The sequence below is a fragment of the Canis aureus genome, chromosome 15 (assembly GCF_053574225.1).
Source record: "Canis aureus isolate CA01 chromosome 15, VMU_Caureus_v.1.0, whole genome shotgun sequence".
NCBI lineage: Eukaryota > Metazoa > Chordata > Mammalia > Carnivora > Canidae > Canis > Canis aureus.
Genome location: NC_135625.1, coordinates 48851496 through 48876676, shown reverse-complemented (window position 1 = coordinate 48876676; position 25181 = coordinate 48851496). Strand labels below are relative to the sequence as shown.

The 25181-nt window shown below is 44.1% G+C and overlaps 1 protein-coding gene across 4 annotated transcripts in view; it reads left to right on the top strand.

Moving 5' to 3' along the window:
* Positions 1-25181, top strand: part of DPP6 (dipeptidyl peptidase like 6) — an 823115-nt gene that overhangs the window by 654597 nt on the left and 143337 nt on the right. For all 4 annotated transcript variants that reach the window (XM_077849559.1, XM_077849557.1, XM_077849556.1 and 1 more), the window contains exon 7: positions 7828-7909. In XM_077849559.1, coding sequence (XP_077705685.1) covers positions 7828-7909 — 82 coding nt within the window. The remainder of the gene's footprint in view (positions 1-7827; positions 7910-25181) is intronic.

The following is a 25181-nucleotide window of genomic DNA, read 5'->3' as shown; positions in this document are numbered from 1 at the left end:
GATGATTGGCCCTGTGCAGGTAGGCAGGGCAGGAATGCCAAGTCAGGGAGCACATCCTGAGGAAGCATCCAGAGCTTGAAGGTGTGGCACTAAATCACTAGGAAGTGATGTGGATATAACCTTAAACCTTCATGTTCGTAAGGCAGCTGCGGCCATGGCCAGAGCTCCTCCTCCCCCTCTCCGCCCCCTCACCTCCTGCTCTTTCCCTGTTTCCCCATTCTTCCTCCTCCTCTTCCTCTCCTCCTTCTCTCCCCTTCCCTGGCTTTATGGACATGTTGTAATTCATACACCATGCAGTTCATCCATTTAAACCATACAGGCCAGTGGCTATATATTCCCAGAATTGTACAGCCATCCCCTCATTCAATTTTCCAACATTTCATCACCACCACCACCACCACCAGCCCCGCCAAATATGCTTTGTCATTTGGCTAATGCTCCAGACCCTGCCCACTCCTGTCTCATTTCCTGCTTTACTTCTGCTTTACCAGAGGTTATTGAGCCCATGCCTACAACTGAGGATACAGTAACAAGTACATCACAAGCCCCTCTTTACTTAAAAGAATTTCTGTGTGACTTTATTTAGCACTCGTACTTGTGATCATAAGTGTTGAAGTGTCCCCTGAATTGGATGGGGGAGATGTCACAAACATTTCAGAGTGAGCCACCCCATCATCTTTCAGTGGCTGGAGTGACTCTGCAGCAGAACTTCTCTATCAAATATTTCCTAAGGAAGGAACGTCTGGTACACCATAGATATGGAGACACTTCATAGTTAGTAATGGTAGGATGTGTTGGCCGCCCAGTAAGGGTTGATGCCTACGACGATTCCTGCCCTCAAGAAATTAACCATGTAATTTAAGATTAAGTGTAAGAACTGATACCATGACTAAGTTCTACATGAATTTAAAGGTATCACTGACCCTAACCAATCAGCAGGTGGTGATGAGATGAGGTCCCACGTATGTATCCATTCATCCATCCATTTTACTCATTATTCAGTTAATATTTAAGGGCATCTACGATGAGTCAGACACTGTCCTGGACTGGGAGTGTGTCTTATATTTTTAAACTACCCGCCATGCCAAGCACATAGGAATACTCAGGAAACACATTCTATTTGATGTTGAAATGCTAGTTTGGGGTGTCTTTAGCCACAAAAGGGTTAGGAGCCAGAAAAATAATTTTTAGCTTTACTTTTCCAATACTGTTTTTGTTGGGAAGTTTTCCAATCCCTTTAACCAACTTAAAAAGATAAGTGAATAAACTTTGCTGTAATAATTTACTCTTCAAAATCCAACATGACTGATGCCCTGTTTTGTTTATTGCTCAAATAAGCAAAATTAGAATGAATTTCTTGATTATTTTGAGATATGGTAAGTCCAGATCATTTTATTCTTCCTTAATCATTTTTTCTACCAGTCCATCTCCTGGAGATGACTTATCCCAGAGCCTGCCATGGATCTTTAAAATAAATGAATAAAGTTTTAAAAAGACAGAAAATTGGGGGGGGGGGGCACTAACCGACCACAAAACAAATAAAAATATACCTTTATGCATTACCGTATATGCACATGCATGCACACGTGCACGCGCACGCATGCACACATACACACATACACACACACACACACCTAAAAAACAGCAGAATAATCCAGTTCATGAGAGGAAATCATTTGATGGCAATGACCTTCATGCAGAGAGCATTGCTAGCGGTCCTCGGTGCAGGAAGGAGGAACCCAGGACTTCCCTCTTGATGGGAGCATGTGCTCCACAAGGAAGCACCACCAGGTGGGTACTGTGTTTTGCAGAGAAAGCTTCCTCGGGGACTACTTTTGCTCTGCTCTCTGAAGGTCTTTCTACTTTGTTCCTTAAACCAGTTGGAGATTTTTTTTTTCTCCCTTGGCCAAAGCAGGAGATTCATCTTTAGTCAAAAAGTGATCAGCTTTGTGTCCTTGAACAAAGCACTTCCCACTCTGGGCCTCAGTTTATCTATGAAATGAAGGGTATATTCATATCCTGGGGCTGCAATCACAAATTACCACAAACCGAGAGACTTAACACAATAGAAATTCATTCCCTCAGGGTTCTGGAGGCCAGGGGTCCAAATTAAAGTGTCAGCTGGGCTGCCACACTCCCTCAGAACCTGTAGAGAAGGATCCTTCCTCTCTCCCTCCAGCTTCTGATGGACCCTGTCAGTCCAGTCTCTGCCTCCATTGTCACCTAGGCTTCTCCCACTATGTCTGTCCTGTGTCTTCTCCTCTTCTAATAAAGGAGATTAGGATTCAATTTGATTGGGGCCCGCCCTAATTGAGAATGGCCTTATTTTAACTTGGTTACATCTGCAAAGAGCCTATTTGCAAATAAAGCCTTATTTCCAGATGCCGGAGGTTAGGAAAGCAGGAAAGATTGGAATCATGGTTGAGAAAGTGACTGTTCAAACCCAGCTGACTAGAGTTGCACTTGGCTTCGTGCTTTCTCTGCTAGTTTGCAGTAGCCTAGATGTTTATATGAAGGGGTGGGCTAAGCATAAAAACCCAAGCTGGGCACTTGCTAGGCTGGGGCAGAGAAAGAATTATGCAAGGAAAGCCATTCAGTGGGAAATTTGAGCAGAGGATAGATGACCACCTGGTGAATCATTGAAGAAGAGATCCCACAGGGGAGGGAAAGTCGAACAGACCACCCTGAAATCCACTGTAACTTGACCACCCTGAAATCCACTGTAACTTGAAAACAAATGAATCTTATACCATCTTATTCCCACGCAAAATATAGGTTTATTTCATAGAAACAAGTGAGCAGGGTTGAGGATTGAGGTCCCTAAACCCACCCCCACATAATACAGGAATCAAGGTGTTTCATTGCTGAATTCTATAGTAAATTTATCCTCATGTCTGATACATCATTGGACCTTTTGTTAAAGTTACATATACATAGTGGTTTGCACAATCAATTATTTACCAGTTTACCAACGAATAAAGTGGCATTATTGAATATTTACTCAGTAAGCTCTCTACTACCTGTTTTCACATGCAGTAGATCATTAAATCCAATCCTGTGAAGGAAGCATTTCCTCATTTTATACATGAGGAAACAAAACTTAGGTTAAGTTTCTCTATTACCCCACACCCTACCGCTGGTTAATGGCAGAATTCAGAATTACATTTATAGCCTCTTAGAGCTCTTTCCACCACATCCGAGCTTTCCACCCTGTGTGAGGTGCGTGCACTCTTGTGTTTACCTAAAGATAGACTGAGGCAACTCTGCAACTCACTTCGGGCATTTAACTTACCAGGGTTCACTAGCTAGGAAAATAAAAATTCCTTCTACAGGGTGTGTTAGAGTTTATAAAGTAACATTTCGCTGTTTCTCTTCATTTTCACAACCATTCTGTGGGGGAAAGGATAACTATTATCCACCTTCCTCATTAAGGCTAATCCGAGTGACTGATCTGTGTGACATGGGGCTGGAGCTCACACTCTTCCCCTTAGCATTTGCGGTCTTCATGCTGTAGAAATGTGTCTAACACGCTAGCGATGAGGGGAAGGGAACATATGTGAGCTCTAGAGAAGGAGTGAAGGTAACAAAGGTGGGATGCACGTATGGTCATCCTGTTGCTGGCCAGGTGCTCATGAAATCTTCTGGGGCACTTTGTCCACTTGGAGATTGCATTTTCAGTTAGTTTTTAGGGCATTTACACTTACTAGATTAGAGGGAAGCTAATCTCCCGCTGTTCCCCATTATCCCAGACACCTCCTGGAAATCATTACCTAACCAAGTGAATTCCAATATTCAGTGAGAATGTGGAATTTGAACATTTCTTACCCTGTGCTCCAGGCTTGGAAAATTCTAGGTAAACCTAGACCAAATGAATTCATTAGGTTTGTCTTTAAACAGGCGAAAGGCCTTCCTCTTAGAGCCGCCCCCATAACCCGTCTGTCCTTAGTCATCTGCATATTCAGATGCGTGTATTGAGTCCCTGTGCCGTGCTAAATATCAAAGACTTTTTCAGTGTGTTAAGAGGGAAATTCTCTCACTTCCATTTCTTTCTGATATTTTTCATAACCAATGAGATATAAGCTATTCCTTTTTTTGGATTTTTTTAGCTTTCTATTTTAAAGTAATTTTGGGCAAAGAAAGGATTGCAAAAACAGGACAAATCTCTTCTATCCCTATCCCGACTTCTTATACTCTTGAAATATTATTAGTTTGCTTTAAAACCACAGTGTGATTATCAGGAACAGGAAATTAAAATTAGCACTGTGTTACTAATTCAACTTATTTGAATTTTACCTATTTTTCTACCAATGCCTCCTTCCTGTCTCGGAATCCCACGTTCCTTTAGACATTAGTTCTCCTTAATCCCTTCTAGTCTGTAACATTTCCTCAGTCTTTCCTTGTTGGTCATGACCTTGACGCTTTCAAAGATTATTGGTCAGCCATTTTGTAAAGTGTGCCTCAATTTGGTGTTTCAGCTGGTGTTTTTTTGTGATTGAAGTGAGGTTTTGCATTGTGGGTGAAAATGCCACATATATGATGCTTTTTTTCTTCCTTCTTTCTACACTTATTAATTGGAATTCCCTCATGAGGAAGAGCTGCTTTATGTATTTGATTACTTATGTATATTAGTATGGATTTATGGGTGTTGATTTTATTCTATGGGTTAATCTGAGACTGTTTTTAATTATTTTGTTGCTCAGACTTATCCAGCTTTGGCCCTGAGAAACTCCTTCAAGCTGGCTTCTCCATTCTTTGGACTAGGCTCTATCTTTTTTGAGTATTTCCTTACTCTCTGGACCCATAAGATGTTTCAGATTTATCTTCTATTGTCCCTGTTCCAGCTCAGATACCGTTACGTTTCCTAGGAGCCCTATTTACTTTTATTGGATAATGGTGTTTAGAGACCAATATGAGCACTCAGTGTGCTCATTGTTATTGGAGGTCATTGGTTCTAGGCCTGTGAACAGAGCAAGGGCATATATGTGTGCACAGTAACCCCTGAATACCCATATATCTACTTTTTTGGATGTATGTTTACATATTAGAAATCATGAATTTGGACTAACACCTCTGATTCCAGGCCAACATCACAGAGTTCATTTTCACAGAGTTGGAACAAATAATTCTAAGATTTGTATGGAACCAGAAAAGACCCTGAATAACCAGAGGAATGTTGAAAAATAAAACCTTCCATGTAGTTTTGTGCTTCATTTACAATAGTGTTTTGCTCTGTTGTGGTGTTGTTATTCCTTTTTGGGTTTCCCTACATCCTGACTGTTTTTAATTATTAGTTTTATTTTTGGAGCATGCAAAAAGTATGTGAAACTCTACTATGGTCTAAGACTGGGCATTATGCCAATAAATATATCCAGAGAAGTGCTTCTCCTTCCTTATCCAGCCACCTCATGACCAATCCCTCCTTCTTCCCACTTGCCCCCCCCCCCCCAATACATAACTAACCTCTGGTTTTAGGTTTATGCTTCCTGTATTTTTTTTTTTACAAGTGAGGATACATGTATATTTTCTTATATTTTTTTTCTTATACAGTGGGTCACATACTATAGTCTGTTGAGCTTTGCATATTCCATCATGAAAATGACTCTGTGCCAGTTTATGGAGGTCTTCATTCCTTCTTACATCTGTACCATATTCCATTGTATGGATGTACTATAGTTTCTTCAACCATAAATTGTTTCCAATGTTTTGTCATTACAAAGCTGCAGTGAATATAACCTTCTGAGTATGTATTTTTGTATTATTGGAAGTATATCTTCCCAGAAGTGTTCTAGTTCAAGAGTTAAGTATGTATCTTATTAGGTCTTACCAAGTTTCCCTCTAAAAGGATTGCACTAGTTTTCATGCCCACCAGCAAAGTACAAGGGTGCCTTTTTCTTCAGCCTCACCAACAACTTTTCTTTCTTTGGGGGAGGGGAACAGTTTCATAGGTGAAAAACGATAATTCAGTGTCATTTCAGTTTCTATTTCTATAATTTTGCATTGCTTGGTCCTTTTTAAAACCTGTGAGGACTTTTTATAGCCTTTTTGTGAGTTGTCTGTTTGTGTCTTTTTCTCATATTTCTATTTTTTTCAGTCTTTTGTAACCTCAATATTTTAGGGTATTTTTTTAATATATTACAGATATTAGCTATTTGTCCATGGTATAGGTTATGAATATTTTCTCCCAGTTTGTCAGTTGTCTTTTGTTTGTGATATTTTTGTTATGTAAATACTTTAAAAACGTTCATGCAGTCAAATGTATCACTCTTTAATAGCTTCTAGATTTTGAGTCCTCCTTAGACTTTCCCTACCCACAGTTAAAGAGGAAATTGCCCATGTTATTGAAATATTTTGAAACGTTAAAAACATACAAATGGTAGGTTTGTTAAAATTCATTCGGAACTGGGAATATTGAGACCCCTTCCTTATTCTTCTAACTGCCCAGCCGTCCCACCCGAGTCCTGTTATTATTGCCATCCCTTACCTGGTACTTAATCACCCCATCTTCGGGCTTCCATGATCTCTTTACACCCAGGGACTCCACCTAAAACTACTCTAGGGTATGGGAGACTATCTTGCCTTCCCCAGCACTTTTTACTCTTAAGTGTATTCTGTTTTGTTCTGGTAGCATTATTAAGCAATTACTTTAGAATTCTCTGCTGATTCAAGCCCAGAATCAGTACCTACACTTTACTTCCCTTCCTCCTTGCCTCGTCTCCTTCATTCAAGCAACTCCTAAAATTCAGCATCTTCTGTTTCCAAAGACCATTCAGCCACAGCCTCTCAGTAGATGAATGAGTGCATTCATAGCCATGCCTTCTGCATGAGACACATCATAGCCACGTGAGAGGGTATGCACCTGACACACTCTGGCCTATGCAGCAGAACACAGATAATACAACACCTGAAAGAAATATAAAAATGAATCTTTTCCACGTGTTGTAGACAAAAGTAGCTCCAAAATATACTGAAATATTTCATACTTATAAGTGTTAAGTTTTCTCATTCTTTCATTATGACTCATTCATTATGACATTTATATAAGTACATAAGTAGGATTTTGTTGGGGATCGTCAGCAGTTAAGTGCCTGCCTTCAGCTCAGGGCATAATTCTGGAGTCCCAGGATCGAGTCCCCTGTCGGGCTCCCTGCATGAGCCTGCTTCTCCCTCTGACTGTGTCTCTGACTCTGACTCTGTCTCTGTCTCTGTCTCTCTCTCTCTCTCTGTGTCTCTCTCATGAGTGAATAAATAAAATCTTTTTTAAAAAAAGTAGGATTTTGTTAGCATAGTATTTTGAATATCAATAAATTAATGAAAAATCTAAGTGATGTTTGAAAGGAAAAAAAGCTTTCCCTCAATCTTCCCTCTCCCCTTACCTTTTTCCCTCTCTCCCTCCCTCCCCCACAGTACAAACCAAAGGACGGAATCTGTCCTCAGGCTGCTGGTTTTGGAAGGTCAGAATGACCTGGCATTCTGCCTAGAAAAAGAAAGTAATCCACCAGGAAAGCCCAAGATGGAGCTAGAAGTCGTGGGGACTTGTTACTGCATAGCTATGCATTTCCATTTTTAATGTTGACTGGTGTCGATATTTTAATAATTGATCTACAGACCTCTCTGCGTGTTGTCTTGATAAATATTTACTATTTGGGTTAAGCAGTGATGGACCTGTTTCAGCTTCATGTAAATTATGTACATCTGAAGAAATCTAATGGAGGCTGAGACATTATTTAATAACACGAACTCTTGAAAATCATATAATATAGAAGGGAGTAAGAGCATTTTTGTTTCCTACTATGTTGATTGATTGATTGATTATTTATTTTCTTTCAGGGATCCTCAAAGTCTAGACCCACCAGAAGTGAGCAATGCAAAACTGCAATATGCAGGCTGGGGTCCCAAAGGCCAGCAGCTGGTAAGCCAATCAAGCTCAGTGACCGGGTTTGAATTTGATTTTGTTCACACATCACAGAGCTGAATCTGTGATGCTCAATGTCTGTGTTTATGTCACTGAAATTTGGGAAAAGTACACAGAATATTTGCATAAAATATTATTTTATGTAAAATGGACATTTTTTTGTTGGGGAATTATTTTGAAGTTGGAACATCACATGCTTTGGTTCCCAGATCCAATGCCCTGAAAGTGGTCCCTGAGTGTAGCTGTGTGTAGATGACAGCCTTACCGTGAGGTCAAGGTGATAAGTCTTGTCAAAAGGATTATAAATAGAAATGAGTAGAATCGTTATTGAAAGCTTCTTTTGTTTTGCTCTCAGAAGTCTGGCTCTGTTCTTCGGAGGATTGTGGGGGTTCTTTTATTTGAGAAAGTAGATTTGCTGGCCCTTGTGAGGCCAGGCTCCTGTAAGTGATGTCAGCATGAAGCCAGCGCAGCCTCATGGCTCCACTGATCAGACACCCACATGGATTCCCACTTAGGTTGGCGAAACCAAGATGTTTCAAGAAACAGTGAATGGCAAAGCTGGTGTACAGCAAACAACAATTAAGAGACGAGGGCTCTGGTCCTGGGTGTTATCTAACCCTCAGCTGTCAGGCTGCAGTCAGCGAGCCCAGAGGTTGAGTGAAAGGCTAGGATAGGATGATCTCTAGGGTGTGTCTCAGCTCCAGCCTCACCCTAACTTAAAGCTGGGTGAGAGATGTCAGTGCTGCTTCACTTTCTTTCGGGAGATTGTAGCGGCCTCTGCAGGAAGCCTCTGGAGCATGAGATCGGGTGACACAGCCGGGCTCACCGTGTCTTTGATGCTGATTACATGAAGCTGAATTTTAAAAACTCTTTTCCTAAAATAACACAGAAAAGGGTTATTTTCAAAAGCTTGGGGTGAGATTGTACTAGACAGTCTGTGTTCTGTCTCAGAAATTAAAATAGTCTTGTTTTTCCCAATGACATGATTATATTCCCTTGGTTGCATATTAGTTTCATTGCCTTGAAATGGTCTAAAGACACAGGAGCATTTAGGTCACAGAACTGTCCTAGCTATTACTAAAGGACCCTGGCGCCAGACACGCAGCCATCGGGATTTAGCTAATGAGTCAGCCAGTGAAAGGAGGTCAGGAGGCTTCCAATCCCCAGTGGCAGGCAGACACCAATCCCCAGTCAGTGCGAGGAGATGAAGCTCACCTTTCCTGAGAGGCACCTAACTCTTACACGGGGAGAACCCGCAGCTTCCAGGAGGGAGCCCAGAGTGTTCAAGACTTAGTCTCCAGCAGCCGACGACATCCCTCTGCACTCATGACTGAAGTTGTTTCTGGGAAGCAAATGGTACCCACATCCACCAAGTCCTTCCGTACAGGTGACCTGGTGCCCCGCAGAGGCTCCCCTTGCTCTCCGTGATCCTTGGGGCATCTGCTGCCCCAGCCTCACTTGCCAACCTCCTCCCACAGCTCGAGGAAGAGCTCAGGGTAAGCAGCCTTCTTACAGACATCAGGAGAAGGACACTGACTCCCACACTGGTTAGCATCTCTTTCCGCAGTCCCACTGCCTCCCTCCTTGTCACCCAGTGATTATCACTAACCTAGGGACTCATGCCTCACATCGGCACACAGGAGAGGCCAGACCTTGAAGCAGAGGCCGCACAACCTGATCCTACCTTCTGGAAACGGCGTGCACTTTACAGAAAACTCACCCCACAGTTTGCCAAAGGGGGAGGGATGTGTGTGCAGGCATGACATGAGGGCTGCGGCTGGACTTCAGAGGCAGATGGGGCTCCAGACTGTTCACCCTCCAGACCAGTTACCTTCCCTGCCTGAAGGCACTGTTGCCTCTTGGATGATTGAGTTTATACTCGTGTCCCGCTTTCTGGGGGTTTGGGGTGGGTGTGAGTGATTCCAGAGTCATCACACTTAACTCCTTAAAGAGTAACTGGCCACAAAGCTGAGTTCACATCAGCTTCTCTGAGAGGCTGGGCTCATCTCCTCAGGAGTGACACGAACTCCTGTTGCTGTGATGTCTTGCTGCCACTGATGTGTCTCTCCTCGGTTGAGGATTGATTAATGACCTAATACATTTTTGTGATCCTCAATCACTTAAACACTATGTAGTCAGGTGGAGGCAAGTAGCCAGGGTCTGTGTGACTGATGGTGCGGGAGGTTCAGCTCCCTTTCTGCTCCAAGGAGATGAACATTCAGTCAAGTGGTAATTGCTAATATTTGGGCTTAGTACCAAAACGTACTAATGTGCTCATGGAAGTTTTGAGTTTCTAAACTTTTTTTTTAACTTTAGGGATTTTATTAACAGATCTTGTACCAAGTATAGCAGGCAATGTATCTCGCCTTTGGAAGCGTCCTCCGTACCCGAGCAGGGGTCAGCACACTCTTTCTGTAAAGGGGCCAGGTAGCAGATGCTTTAGGCTCTGCAAGCCCACATGGCCTTGGTCTCAATGTCTCCACTTTGCTTTTGTAGAGCAAGAGCATGTGTAGGCGATATACAAAGACGTGGACATGGTTGTATTCTGATAAAACTTTATTTACAAAAACGGGTATTTGGCTGGAGGGCTGTGGCTGCTGCTGTCTCCGGGGATCCTGTGCTCTCCTGACTGTCCTCCCCCCACCCAGGAAAGCCTCACCCTAGGGACCTGCACCCTGGTCACAGCGACCCCTGCTGCTCACTCTCTCGGCAAAGGAAATCTGCAACCCCTGAGCAGGCCATGCAAACACTAACAGCATCCTCATTGACATTTTATTTTAAAAAATAAATACTGCTCCCCAAAGGAAATCTCCTCTAATTATAATGAGTCAGACTGAAATGAGTAATTCTCCTTCGGGAGCAGAGAGCACAGCTGCAGCTTGGGATCATCAGAGAGCTTTCCGAGCATCATCACCTCCTCGTTGGGAGTGACTGGGCAGGATTTATCACCTGTGATGTCAAGGCACTTGGTCCGGGGACCCTGTCAGCTCAGGGACCCTGCACGCAGCACCAGGAACTGGGCCAGCGGCATGTTGCCTCGTGCCTCTCTGTGGCCTCCAGTTAGTGGCTTTTGCCCATTTGGGTGACTTCTGTTGGACCCGCAGATGACATCACAGGTGATAAATCCTGCCCAGTTGGCCCACTGTTACAGGAAAGGGGAACGCAGACGTGGGGATGCCTCCATTCTGCCGGGATGGTGTCTGGGATGGTGTTGGTCTGTGAGCTCAGTTGTTCATTGATGGAAAACATGGTTGCTTTCAGAATTTGATGTACCGGCTGAGCCTGAAAACAGAAAAATGGATTTGGCTAGATTTAACAGAATTAAATGAGAAAATATATGTAAAGTGTTGAGGACATGTCTTCTTCCCCTTGCTCAGCACCCCCATCTTTCTGTGGTCAGTGTCCATAGTCATTGGCAGTGAAAACAGAAGTGACTTCACACTTTTTCCCCAGGCTGTGACTCTCTTCATTTTTCCTCTGCCGATGAATCTCTGCCTGCATTGAGAGCTCCTCTGAGTTTCTTTTTTTCATCTTTCCGTGAATCCCCATCCCTGCATGTTTGTCTCTTTATGTGCCCTCTTGTCTCTGCTAACCTAGAACACGATTGAGTTGTCTGTCTGGAAACATCCTTTCCTTTCCTTATACGTCATCTCTGCAAGGACATTTCACAACAACAGATGCCGAGGGCAGCTGCAGGGCCTCGTGTGCATGTCTGGCACACACCTGGGTCTCCGCACATTAGCATGCAAACATGGGGAACTTAGGAGGCCAGTTGCATAATGACGTTTTCCTCTGGAGCCGGGGGCCGTGGAGACTTCTGCAAATATGACTGCATGGCACTGGACGACTTGCAGGATTCGAGGCTGACATGTTTGCTGGTGGCTCAGATGATCAGAGATGGAGAAAATGGTTTTCTCTTTGGTTGGCCTACTACCACAGTGGTTATACATGGACAGCGTTGAGAGGGATATTTAATAAGCCTATGGGGAGTTCTTTAGTGTAGACGTGGCTCCAGCATGTGACAAATGAAGAGCAGGTAAAGGAGTCTGGGGACGCTGCCAGAACCAGAGCTGGAGCTGCCCTAGGCGCACAGGTGACCAGGTGGGGCTGACAGTCCAACAGAAGAAAACTGAGGAATACTCACAGGCTCTGCTGTCCCTAGTGGGAAAGGAAGCCGACTTACTCCCGGGCTCTGGGGCCACATGGGGTTGTGGTGTGGATGACCGTGAGAGATGCTCTGTGTCTTCTTGGAGACAAGAGAATGCAGTTGACTGTGTTTCCCTAAATGGGGGGATTTCAGCAGCACGTTATGAACAATTGCCTTGCATCCCTGGCTCGTGAGACCTGAGGCTACTTCTCCAGGGCAAGTCACAAACAGAATAACTAACCAAGGACAGTGGAGGAATGCACTTACGGGGCTCCTTCATATGTGGTTCATGTAGCAGCTCTCCCAACAAGGTCTCAGGGCAGCCCGGACTCTCGAATGTTCGCCTGGTCCCAAGAGTTTTCAGGAAGGCAGATGTGACCAACAGTTGCTGTGGCTGGTCAGCCAGCCACCTGCAAAGAACCGGAAGGCCACTCCTTTGTGTGTGCAGTTCTGGCAGTCCTTAGTCACTCATCTATTTACTGTTTCAGTGAATTCTTACTGCACACATCCTGTGCTCTGGACCCTCCACCAAGGTCCTCAAGATGCAGAGGAAAGGTGGTTCTTTCCATGTCACAGACAAGGCATCTATCCCTGCATTTACCTGCTGGAAGCAGCTGCCCCTGCTTTCTGCCACCCTGCTGTCCCCACTGCATCTGTGTCCCCTCCACATGAGCTCTGGGTCCCGCGGGTGGCAGGGCCGCAGGAGGTGGGTGACCGCCCCACATGGGTGCCAGCCTTGTTCAACCAAGACTCCTGGGCCCTCCGGGCTTGAGACAGGGATGCCACCTACACATCCTCTACTGGCACACCCACTGCTTGCTGGTGCTCCTCCCATCAGAGCAGTTCAGCGCCTGCAGATGCCTCGGCCAAGCCCCTGAAGGCCTCCCTGCAGCCCCACCTGCCAGCAGGCTCCCCTCCCGGGATCCCAGCAGTGCCCCTCGCACTCGGACCCCGTTTACCAGTGTTCTCTCAGAGCTACCTGCCTGCTCAGGTCTGGTAACAGCCTTGGCTCTCAAACGACTGAGTCTATTCTAAGGAAACAAAGCTCTAAAAATCCACTTCTTGTGAGTGTTTGGACATCAGGGTTGTGTCCTGCCTACTTAGCACCATTTTACTGAAGGTTCTTCCTAATGCGTCAAAGCAAAAGAGAGCGAGGGTCTCACTGGCCAGCACTGACTGCTAGCAACCGGGTTATCCATCCAACAGTCACTAGAGGATCCAGAAGAATTCAAGCTGATGGTTTTTGTGCTCATATTGGGTCACTTCAGAGCATTTAGGTTTCTGCTGCACAGAAAAAAATAGTATTTAAAAATAGGGGCGCCTGGCGTCTCAGTCAGTGAAGCATCTGCCTTCAGCTCAGGTCATAATCTTAGGGTGGTCGTGGGATCAAGCCCCACATCAGGCTCCCTGCTCAGTGGGGAGCCTGATTCTCCTTCTTCCTCTGCCTCTCCCTCTTGCTCATGTTCTCTGTCTTCCTCTGTCAAATAAATAAATAAAATCTTTAATAAAAAAGTCTTTAAAAATAGCCCATTGGCGCTGTAAAAATTCATGCGACTAGAATGTCAGTTATTCAGCATAACATAGATATCAGATGAAGAGATTGTTCTCCAAACACCAAAATGCTCTGGTAAAATGGAATAAAGAACACATAAATAATTGACCTGAAGATTTCCTTCGGGTCCCTCTTCGGGGTGGGCGTCTGCGAAGACGCAGCCACAGGGAGGACCACCTGCCCCGTGTTTGATAGCAAAGTGCAGGCAGAAGGGACAGATGAGTGGCATAGACCCTGCAGCCCCAACCTGCCCCCGGGGATGGGCAGGTGTAGCCAGGACACCTGCTCCCGAGCTGGGAGCGAGATAGCACGAGCTCAGGAACAACTCAGCTTTGAACCCAAGGGCCCTTGTCTGCAAACCAACCACCTATTCCTTCTCAGAATCTGAAGGCCCTGATTTGGAGCCCAGAAAGAATGGAATGTTTATTTAGTGTATCCTATTTTTACAGACCAGTAAAAACAAAACTTCTAGCCTCAAAAGGGCCACATTCAGATCCTGATTCTGGCACTTACCAAAGGTATGATCTTAACCTACTTAATGTCTCCAAGCCTTGCTTTTCTCGTCCGTAAAAATGGTGATAATGACATGTGTCCTGTAGGGGTCACTGTATGGATTACATTAATTTATTTAAAGTACACGGTATAGAAACCAGAGTAAAGAAAACACTCAGTACATGGTGGCTCTGGTGGTTATTTCCTACTTGGAATTATTACTTGGCTTAACCAAAATGTAGAGAATGAGAAAAAAAATAAGGATTTCATCAAATGAACGTTTGGTGTGTGTCTAGTGGTGAGTCAGGCCATTCCTGGTAAAGCAGGGAGAAGCAGGCATGATGTGGGGTGTGGGTGGGCAACCAGAGGGCTCAGGCTCCCCTTCAGTGCTTCTCCAGCTCCTAGGAGGTGAAAGATGCTGTTTGAAAAAAATGTATCCCCCCATCCCTGTCCCTCTAGGCCTGGAGCTCCTAGCAGGTCTGTGTGTGTTGATCTCCTTAGAGAGGCCATTAGCGGGTGACAGCAATTGTCCTGCTCCGATGCCACTCCAGAAATTGTCCTTTAAATCCTTTAATAAGGATTAAAGAAGCTGGGCATAAGATCCCCAGAACTTAGTCATCTTCTAAGGGGCAGACTGTATCCTTGAGACCACTGTCTCTCCTTCCCCCCACCCCCAGCCCCTGGTAATCACCGCACTGCTCTTGGTTCCCATGAGTTCAGACTTTTTAGATTCCACAGGAAGTGAGATCATACAGTATCTGTCTTTCTCTGTCTGACTTATGAAATGGTAATTAGGTGCCAGGAGGGAGGCGGTAATATTTCAAGAGAGTATCAGATCACCTTAAACTTACACAAGGTTATGTGCCAATTATATTACCTCAGGGATGCTGGGGGAGAGCCTGAGGTCCACCTGCTTCCCTGCCCCGTGCACCAGGCCACCCTGTCCCGGGACCACAAGCAGAAACAGATGAGCCCCCACCCCCCCCAAGGGCACTATTGCTCACCCAGTTCTAAGTCACCAAGGGGGCAAAGCTGTGGTTTATTGACATTGACAAGTCCAACGAGGGGAGAAAGATGGATCATTCCAGCAAGAGGAAATTATTTAATGAAATGTCGTAGACATGGGGAGGACCAGACTGAAGTGACATCCCATTAATAACTTATAAAAGCCTCTAATCAGTTTGGGTTAATTTGGTATTCATTGTAAAAACATTCATCATGAGCACTGAAGTCCATGACAGTAGCCAAGAAATTAATATCACCGGGATGGAAATTGCCGTATGTATCCTCAAATAATGGATGGAGCGGTTTAGTGAGTGATTTACTAGCTCACCGAGGGTACCCTTCAAGTTTAGCACAATATGCTATCTCTTCGTGGCCCCGTGGGACTCAGCCACTTGATGTGCACTCAGGCAAATACGCTTGAGTTTTTGTACCTTAATCTCAGCAGATGGGGCCGCAGAGCTGCCTGACAGTCACAGTTGAAAAACGAGGCAAATTAGGAGGTGGTGGGTGGGACTTTCTCCTTCCACCAACAGGCTCTCAGAAGACACGGGGATTTCCATGCACAAAGAGAACTCATAACTGCGGGATTTTAGAGGAAGTAGGGAGGCCATGTAAATAGTAAAACTTTGGAGTTTTAAAACATTTTTGTCCTGCTGTACAAATACAGGGGAGGGTGTGAGAGAAAATTCATTCTTAAGATAATACGAAAGTATGTAGTTAAGCATCATGTGTTTGCACAGAAGTCCCTTCTCAGTAGAAGCCAGAGTGGTGAGTAGAAACACACTCATGACAGTTGTCTGTCATAATAATTGTTTAAGCCTTAACCATCCCAAGTGTTTATAAGGAGAGTGATTTGCCAAAGCATGGCCATTGACGGAGTGAACTGTCATACAACCACAACCACTAAAAAACTGTTAAGTAGACTGTATGTGAACATGGGAATATATCATCTACTGATTAGTATTAGGACTAAGAATAAGGTGTTTCATATCTGTTTGGCATATGGGAAAAGATGATTATTTTGGCCTGGCCAAACATGCACATTTTACCCACTTCTTTTTTTTTTTTTTTTTTAAGATTTTATTTATTTATTCATGAGAGGTACAGAGAGAGGCAGAGACACAGGCAGAGGGAGAAGCAGGCTCCATGCAGGGAGCCCGATGTAGGACTCAATCCCAGGACCCTGGGATCACTCCCTGAGCCAAAGGCAGACGCTCAACCCCTGACCCACCCAGGTATCCCACATTTCACCCACTTGTGAAAGTTTCCTGGGTACAGCAGCATTATATATTTATTAAAAATGGAGGGAAAAAGAAAATTCATTGTCAACTCTCAGGTGTAGGAATTCCACTCAGGAGGCATGTGCTCCATCCAGCCTCATGCAGCGTAGAACACGGCAAGTTCTGGGAGGTTTAGTTGGGGATAAGCCAGTCCTCAGGGATGACAGTGCCTTTAATTCGGTTAACTGATGCAAAGCACTATGCAAATGTGTCCTTTCTCCTGGCTCTGCTGCAGACCCTGAAGATGTGTTTTCCAGAACTCACTTGTTAGCCAAAGCAATTAAGAAAAAAGGTGGATTTAGGGTTGAAAACCAGGCCTGACCCTGTTGTGCATGTTGGTCTGGAGCATAAACTATGTTTCCTTCCTCATCAGAGCTCCCCTAATGCAATTGTGCTAGAAGCAGTGTATTATTTTCATGAAGAATCTAATTTAGAAGGATGCCTACATCCATCTTGGGAATATGAGGCCAGAGAATTTCAGGATAACCTATCAAATAGAATTTAAAAACAGGACTACGACACTACATTAAGAAAGAGTGCATTTACTGGTAGCTTCCTTAGACAATGTAACCAGACAGTTATAAATTAAAAGAATCTTTTTTGACCTACGATGGGGGCACCAGGGTGGAGGCCACAGTCCCATCTGGAGCCCAGTGAGGACATCCCCCATTACATGGAGAGAGTGGATTCTGGCCATTTGGAGATTTTTCCAGAAGCCTGAGTGGTGCTCAGCACCATCTGCACTGCTAAGTGTTCTCCTTCATGTCCGTAATGGGCTTTTTAGATCGTCTTGCAGATTTCTCCCATTTGAGGGGAGGGAACACCTCTATTTCATGATTCCTAAAATGTTTCACAGTTGGAGAAAGTAAAAGGAATGTTTGCACATCCTCGTCTGCGTAGAATAACCATGGCTTCTTCTTCCTCTAAACTTGCCACAACCTCATCAGGGCCATAGACCCCAGCAGTTCAACATGGGCCTCTTGGTTTTACTGTTCAACTATTTCGGTTTGGAGTAACTATCTCCCAGACCATACAAGGACAAAGAATGTTGTTCATTGCCTTTTGATCGCCCACAGCCCACCACTCTGTATCTAGCAGAGTACAGGTTTTCAACAAATACTTGTTAAACGGATGATACCCAGAGGGAAAGCAGAATTAAATGTCAGATCCCAAGTTCTTGGAAATTGGAAAAACCTGGTGTCCTAACCTAAAACTTTTAAGATCTAACCGCTTGTCTGACACTTGATCGTTTCAGCAGATATGAGCAGCGCTATGGAAGGAGTTTGGGATCTTCGAGTCAGACTTCTGTTTTTCTTAAACTGTCTGTTATGCAGTGAATCTCTCAAAACAAAAATGTGAGTCTTCACTAATTAAAACATTAGACTGAACTTTCTGACCAAAGGGTTGGAACCCTTGGCTCTCCATAGGCATTTCAGAGGATAAAACCAACTCTGTGCTTATCCCACCAAGACACCAAAGGTGACTTTGTCCTGTTTATTTAAACGTCAAAGGGAAGACTTTCTGACGTGCGTTCCCCATTTACCCTCCAGGGATCGCGTCTCCACTGATAGACAACACGGAGATACTTAGTGCCCAGCACAGACAATGTTTAGCTCACTTGAACAAGTGCTTTCAAGAACTTTGGAGATACTTTAGCAGCATCTGAGTCAATTACTTGCCAATGATCCTTCTGCTTGTTCTACAAAACGGACTTTGCAGGACTCCTTTGTATCATTTTGCCAGCCTTTATTGGTTATTATTAGTCAGTTACAAATACTGGAAAGTCATAATACTTGACTTTTTGAAGGAAACTTTCATGACACCAGTGTCTTTCTACTCTGATGTAGTTGTGTTCACAGTCCGTGAGGTTTTATGTTGCTTGTCGGATGCCTAGGGAGCATGGATCTACTCATGACAGTTTGACTTTAAATTTACCTTAAAAAAATTCCCTATAATTTCAATATAAACTTAAATTGCATTCTAAAAGGAATAATACTACAAGGGAGCATAGATAATCGAGGAATCAATTAAAAAAAAATAACAAACAGATCCTGGGCTCCTTGGTGGCTCAGTTGGTTAAGCCTCTGACTCTTGATTTTAGCTCAGGTCATGATCTCAGGGTCATGAGGTTGAGCCCTGTGTCGGGCTCCTTGCTGGGCATGGAGTCTGCTTACGATTCTCTATCTCCCTCTTCCCTTCCCCACTAAAGAAAAAAAAAAAACAGCAGGTCCTGTTTTATTTATTTTTAGACCGTGTTTTCTTTTTATAACCTAGTTCAGCTACTTCCACTTATAAAGAGCATAGCAAATTAGCAAATTGATTTTTCTGTTTGTTCTTCAGTTTGGAAACCTAATCATTTATCTGAATGGTTTTAGTTTTTACTCTAATGGCTTCAATGGCCATTAACATTTGGAATTATGTTTTTAATTTCCTGAGTTGGGCCTGATTTAATGAGTGTAAGTTATGCATGGGGGTGAGCCAGGTCCAGGCTAGCATCCTTATATGACCTTGCCACTGAGGCTCTGTGCCTGCTGAGCAGGGCTCTCCTGGGTTCATTCACCGTGCACCAAGCCTGCAGTGCCCCCGCCCTCCGCAGCTGCACCCGGGCTCTGCTCACCTGTCACCTGGCTTCACCGGGTTTCTGCCAAACCTTCCACGTGTCGTGTGTGGCGGTACCCGCTTCGCAGCCAGAGGCAACCCTGTCTGGTTTGCTGCCCAAATCAGAGCCTCATGCTCGACTCCCCCACCTTCTTCTTCCCTGTCTTGATCCATCAACAGTCCTGGGGGTTCTGCAAAGCCAGCTTTGCCTCTCCATTCCCACTGTCACCTCACACCTGGGTTCCTGTAACAGCTCTGCCTGCTTGTCTCCCTCCTGGAATCCACCCCATCTCCAGAACCTTCTCCATTCTGCAACTGCGCGACTACATCAGCTTTCCCATGCAGAACCTTTCTGCTGTTGCGTCGGTTTTAGGGAGAAGGCCTAAGTCCCTGAGCCCTTCCTGGGCGTGCTCCCTGCCGTCACCCCACCTGCCCCAGACCCCCCCAGGCTAAGGATGGTTAGAGCACACCCTTTCTCCCCTGCTCAGCCAGCCTCCCTGCTGGTTAAAGCCATATTGCCTTCCAGATCCCAGCTCACTCCTGTTCTCCTACATCCTCCCCCTGCAGCCAGCACAGAGCTCGAGACCCTTCTGTTTCATCTCCTACTTGTGCCACCCTCACCGTCATCAAGTGTCACCCTGGGCAGGTATGTCCCATGCACTTACTTTCTTCCCCAGTGGACCATAAGCTCCCTAAGAACCTCTCCATCATCCCTAATACCTAGCCTTGACCATCGGTGAGCACTGAGGCAGAATGAGGGTGTCAGTCCACGCACGCAACTGCAACAATCAGTTCATGCAACTCAATTACCTTTCCCAGTAGAGGCGTAAACCCCCAGCTCATTGGTCCTATTTTCTTCTGTTTTCACCCTATGGTTAGCTGACCTGCTGTTTTAGGCCATAACGAGTGGCACACCTCCCTTAACTCTGGGCCTTTCCGGCCTCCATAATTACCCACCCGTGACATCACTTTCAAGCTCAGGTGTAGCCAAGTTCCAGTAAACTTCCAGATTTCCAAAGAAATTACATATAGTTATGTAATTAATTTTCTCCATAGCCATACAAACTCATATGTTTTTTTAAAAAAATTAGGTGAGAAATGTGAATATTTAATGAAATTTGGATGAGTGAAATGTCTCCTAAAGTTGCTACTTGCTATTTCCTACAAACCTAATCACCGCAGGACAAGGGTCATGGTGGCTTAGTGATTTCTGTCTTAAATTTCCTGTGTTCTGCTTTATAAGATTAGCTGACTCCAAAATCTTCCTTCCAAAACACACAGAATAATAAAAGAATAACAAGTCAGTGGAAAAGGAAACCATCTCTTCTGGACTGACGACGCACCATGGAGCCTCGCTGCACCACATCTCACTGGTACATATGCAGTGCCGGGCATCTCCCTGTTTCCCTGGTGAATCGTATCTGGGCTGGAAATTGGTGTCCGAACAGAGCCAGCCTGTCAAGCAGCTGGGGCTGCCTTTCTCCTCCTGGGTCATAGAGACCCAGTGCCAGCCTATTTGTGATTTCCCAGTGAAGTGGCAGTCTATAAATCCTTCCTTCCAATAACTCTGAAATTTTATTGGCCAAAGGTTCAACAGCTTGATAGACATTTAGTGAAACAGATTGTTAGGACAGTGGTTCTCAGCTCCTCTGCACTAACTTTATACCCCAGAGGCTCTGATGTGTTTAGACCCAGGTTGGGGTGCACCTGGGTGGCTCAGTGGTCTTGGGATCGAGTCCTGTGTTGGGCTCCTGCATGGAGCCTGCTTCTCCCTCTGCCTGTCTCTGCCTCTCTCTGTGTGTCTCTCATGAATAAACGAATAAAATCTTTAAAAAGAAAAGAAAAGGAAGGAAGGAAGGAAGGAAGGAAGGAAGGAAGGAAGGAAGAAGGAAGGAAGAAAAAGAAAGAAAGAAAGAAAGAAAGAGAGAGAGAGAGAGAGAGAAAGAAAGAAAGAAAGAAAGAAAGAAAGAAAGAAGAAAGAAAGAAAGAAAGAAAGAAAGAAAGAAAGAAAGAAAGAAGAAAAGGAAAAAGAAAAAGACTCAGGTGGCCCAGGTGTCAATTAAGTGAAAGCTCCCAGGTGCTTCTTATGTGCAGCCAGATGTAAGCATCACAGGTCCAGATGCTGGCAGGCAGGGGACCAGGTGGCCTCTTACATAAACTTTGAAGCCTCACAACCACATTCCAACTTCAGGACAAAAGCAAGAATTTGTAAGATTATGTTTTTAACCACCAGGCCTTTTAACAAAGAAGGGTGTTGCATTGAAATTGTCAGCCATTAGGACATTTCCAGTGAAACCATCCCTCTGAGAGGCAGCTGGACCCCATCAGACTCACAGCACATCCGAGAGGTTGCTAACTGCCCTGCAGATGGATTGCCATGTTCCTGGCCCCTGAATTCAGTGCCAAGTTGGGATCAAGATGTCTTAAAACTAGTTTTTCTTTTCCCTCTAACTGTGGGTAAGGAGTCATTGCTCACATGGCCAAATGTTTTACACAATATTAACCATTTTGGGTGTGATTTTCTCCAATCAAACCTATACACAATAAAGTATATTTAATACCTTAATAATAAAGTTTATTACAAATAAACGACAGCCTGAAGTCACAGTAGCACTGGCTTCAGGTTGTCACTGTACGGCTGCATAGCTCGGGACATAGACCGAAGAATACACCAACCCTTCCCTTTGGGCTTCCAGTGCCCCAGCCTCCAGGCAAGGCGTTTTGTGTGTATGGCCTTTTTCATTCACCATATCTCCATTCAGCAGCGAGAGAATAGTTCAGAAAATGTGCATTACGTTTTGCCCAAGATCATGACTTAGTGATGGTATCAGAACTGAAACCCGAGTCTTGGTGCCCCTGCTGCTTTCTTTGTGCTGAGCTGTATGTCTGGGCTCAGTGTCCTCAGCTGAAAAGCCGGAATGACTTATCTCAAGACCAGATGAGTTCATGTCTACGAAAAGTCTTTGAAAATCTTTTAAATGCCCTGCAAATACAAAGTGTTATTATTACTGTGAATGATGAGGTTCGTATTCACGTCACCCAGAACCTTTTTTTTGCAGAAACCGACTGTCTCCTGACATGGCCTCAGGTGTCATCAATCTAACACCCTTACCTTCGTCCCTACTAGCACCCTGAAAGTGGACCCACCTGTGATATTTCCATACAGAATCTCTGCAGGTTCCCTAAATGACCTGTCAGAGCCCCAGCTCAGACACCAAACCCCAATAAAATATTCCTCCCATGAGAGAGCAGCTCGTTAGTCCAGGAGGACATAAGTCACATGGAGTGAGTGGTGCACAGAACTCTTTTAGAGGGGGTAACAAAGAACAGGCTGTATGTCCCCTGCCCCAGGGGGTGACATTTGTTTTTACTACATTTACATTTTTTGTTTTGGATGCATTTTTTAAAAGATTATTCATTCATTCATTCATTCATGAGAGACACAGAGAGCCCAATGTGTGACTTGACTCCAGGACCCCAGGATCATGCCCTGAGCCGAAGGCAGACGCTCAACTGCCGAGCCCCCCAGGTGCCCCTTCAGATGCTTTTTTATATGTTAATGAAATGCTTTATTATGAATACACATGAAGTGCAAAGAATAGTAAAATGAACAGTCATACCTTCCATGCAGCAAGAAGCACAGCAGGTGAGTGGGGCTGCACATGCCGGGTCCCCTTCTGTGTCTGCCCCCTCCAGACGAACCAGGCCTGAATTTTCTCTCTGCTTCCCTGCTGCATTTACAAGAATGTTTTACCACATATTTGTGACTCTCTAAATAGCATATCACTTATGTTTTAACTGATGTAACCGTTGCCATATGTTGCTTATACCCCTATTGCCTGAGTGTGGCCCCCAGCCTTGTTGGTGTTCTGTGTATATTGATACATGGGCTCTAATCGAGTCTTCTCAATCGTACAAACCTATCCCAAGGCCTTCATGCAGGCTTCTGTCTGTGGATATGCAGCTTGTTTCTAGTTAGTTTTTAATTTTATTTGTGGTGTGGCTGTACATTTATGTGCGTCCTGTTGCACATTTGCCAACATGTGGGTTTGTATTTGCATATGTTTGATTCCTGACGAGGTTAATATCTTTTGTAAATATAATTACCACTCATGTTACCTCTTCTGTAAGACACCTGTCAGTGTCTTTTATCTGTTTTTCTCTGGGGTTTTTCATCCCTTTCTTATTCATCTGTATAATTTCTTTATATATTTTGAATTCTGTGTCCACTTTATTATTGCCAATATTTTCTCACATCTCATACCTTGTCTTTCACCCTGGTGTTGATAGGCTTAGGCGGGAAAAGATAATTTCAGTGACATCAAATTCGTTCATTTATGGCTTGCATTTCTTATGTCTTTTTTAAAAAGTCCTTTCCCACCCTGAGGATCTATTCTCCTACCTTATCTTCTAACATTTTTATAATTTCATCTTCACAATTACATCTTTAATCCACTTGAAAGTGATGTTGGGGTATGGTGTGAGAAATATTTTTCTGCAGGAATAACCAAATGTCCCGGAACCACTTACTGAAAAAAAATATCTTCCCTTCCTTACTGGTTTTTCAGGATGCCTCTGACATTTGTGAACTTGTGGGGTATGAGTGGGTTTGCTTTCAGACCCTCTGTGTTCCAGCTGGCCTTTTAACTATCAGGGTAGCAGAAACACACCTTCCCAATTATGGTAGCTTTATGACAGGTGTGACATTAAATCTATTACAGAGTCTGTATCCATACGCTGTACGTTGATGTGTCTGGTCCCCCGACCATGTTCTTGGGAAATGTCTTGGCTGTCTTTGGCCCTCTGTGTGCAAGAGCGTGTATATGTACATGTGTGCAACACACACAAGAGTTTAAAATAAGTTTGTTCAGTTCTTTTAAAAAACACTTTTGGAAGAGGGGCACCTGGGTGGCTCAGTTGGTTCAGCACCTGACTCTTGATTTCAACTCAAGTCATGATCTCAGGGTCAAGAGATCAAGCCTCATGTCATGCTCTGTGCTCAGCAGGAAATCTGCTTGGGTTTCTCTCTCTCTCTCTCTCTCTCTCTCTCCCTCCACTCTTCTGCTGTTCACATTCTCTCTCTCTGTCTCTGTCTCTCTCTCTCTAAAAATAAATAAGTCTTTAAAAAAAAACACTTTTAGAAAATTAGTTGGAATTACATTAAGTTTATACCCCAACTGAGGGAGAATTTATCAATGTCAGCTACTGGATTTTCCAGTACATGGTAGAGTAGCTGTTTTCTTTTTACTTTTTCAAAAAAAAAATGTCTTTTTGCTAAAGTTTTATAATTTCCTCCATAAATTGTTTCCAAATGTGTAGCTTAAATTTATTTCTAGGTATTAGGTATTTTCTGGAACTATTTTTTTTCAAATGTAACTTTTCTAATTGATATTTGCTGGTGAATAGAACTACAGTTCTCTTTTTATATTGAATTTTTTAAGATTTTATTTATTTATTCATGAGGGACACAGAGAGAGAGGTAGAGACACAGACAGAGGGAGAAGCAGGCTCCCGGTGGGGAGCCTGATGTAGGACTCAATCCCAGGACCCTGGAGTCAAGCCCTGAGCCAAAGGCAAACGCTCCACCACTGAGCCACCCAGGCATCCTTTTTTTTTTTTTTTTTTAAGATTTTATATGACTTAATTTCCTATGATTTTTCTTTATTTGACCTGCTGAGAAACCATCTTTGCAACAATACCGCCTGACACTATCATCACATCGCTTGGCAGGGATGTATTATTTATTTACATTATCAAATTCACCTTTATTCTTTCCTCACTGGCCCACAACACTGGAAGCAGTACCACTTGGCAGCAGTGCATTCCTAAACCCAGGGACTCATTTCAATGAAAGGGCCTGCTTATTAGGTAGGCATCCAAGAGGTCGAGAACATTTCATATTAATTTCATTAAGAATTTCATCAAAATGAACATGTGAAACTTAAAAGTCCTTCAAAAGAGGCTATGTCCTCACACTCCTTGCTTATTGCCCCTCAGCTTGAGAAACATCCATCTGGAGTTTTCTTTGGAGGAGGAACGCTCAGTGAGATCTGTTGAGCTGCCTTTTAACAAACGCTAGCCCTCCTTAGGAACAGTCCAGCACAGATGTAAGTCCATCAGCAGAACCACAGTGAACAGTAGGAAGTGTTCTGGAAAACTCTCTCCTGCCTGGATGTGGGGGGCGGGGGGTTCATC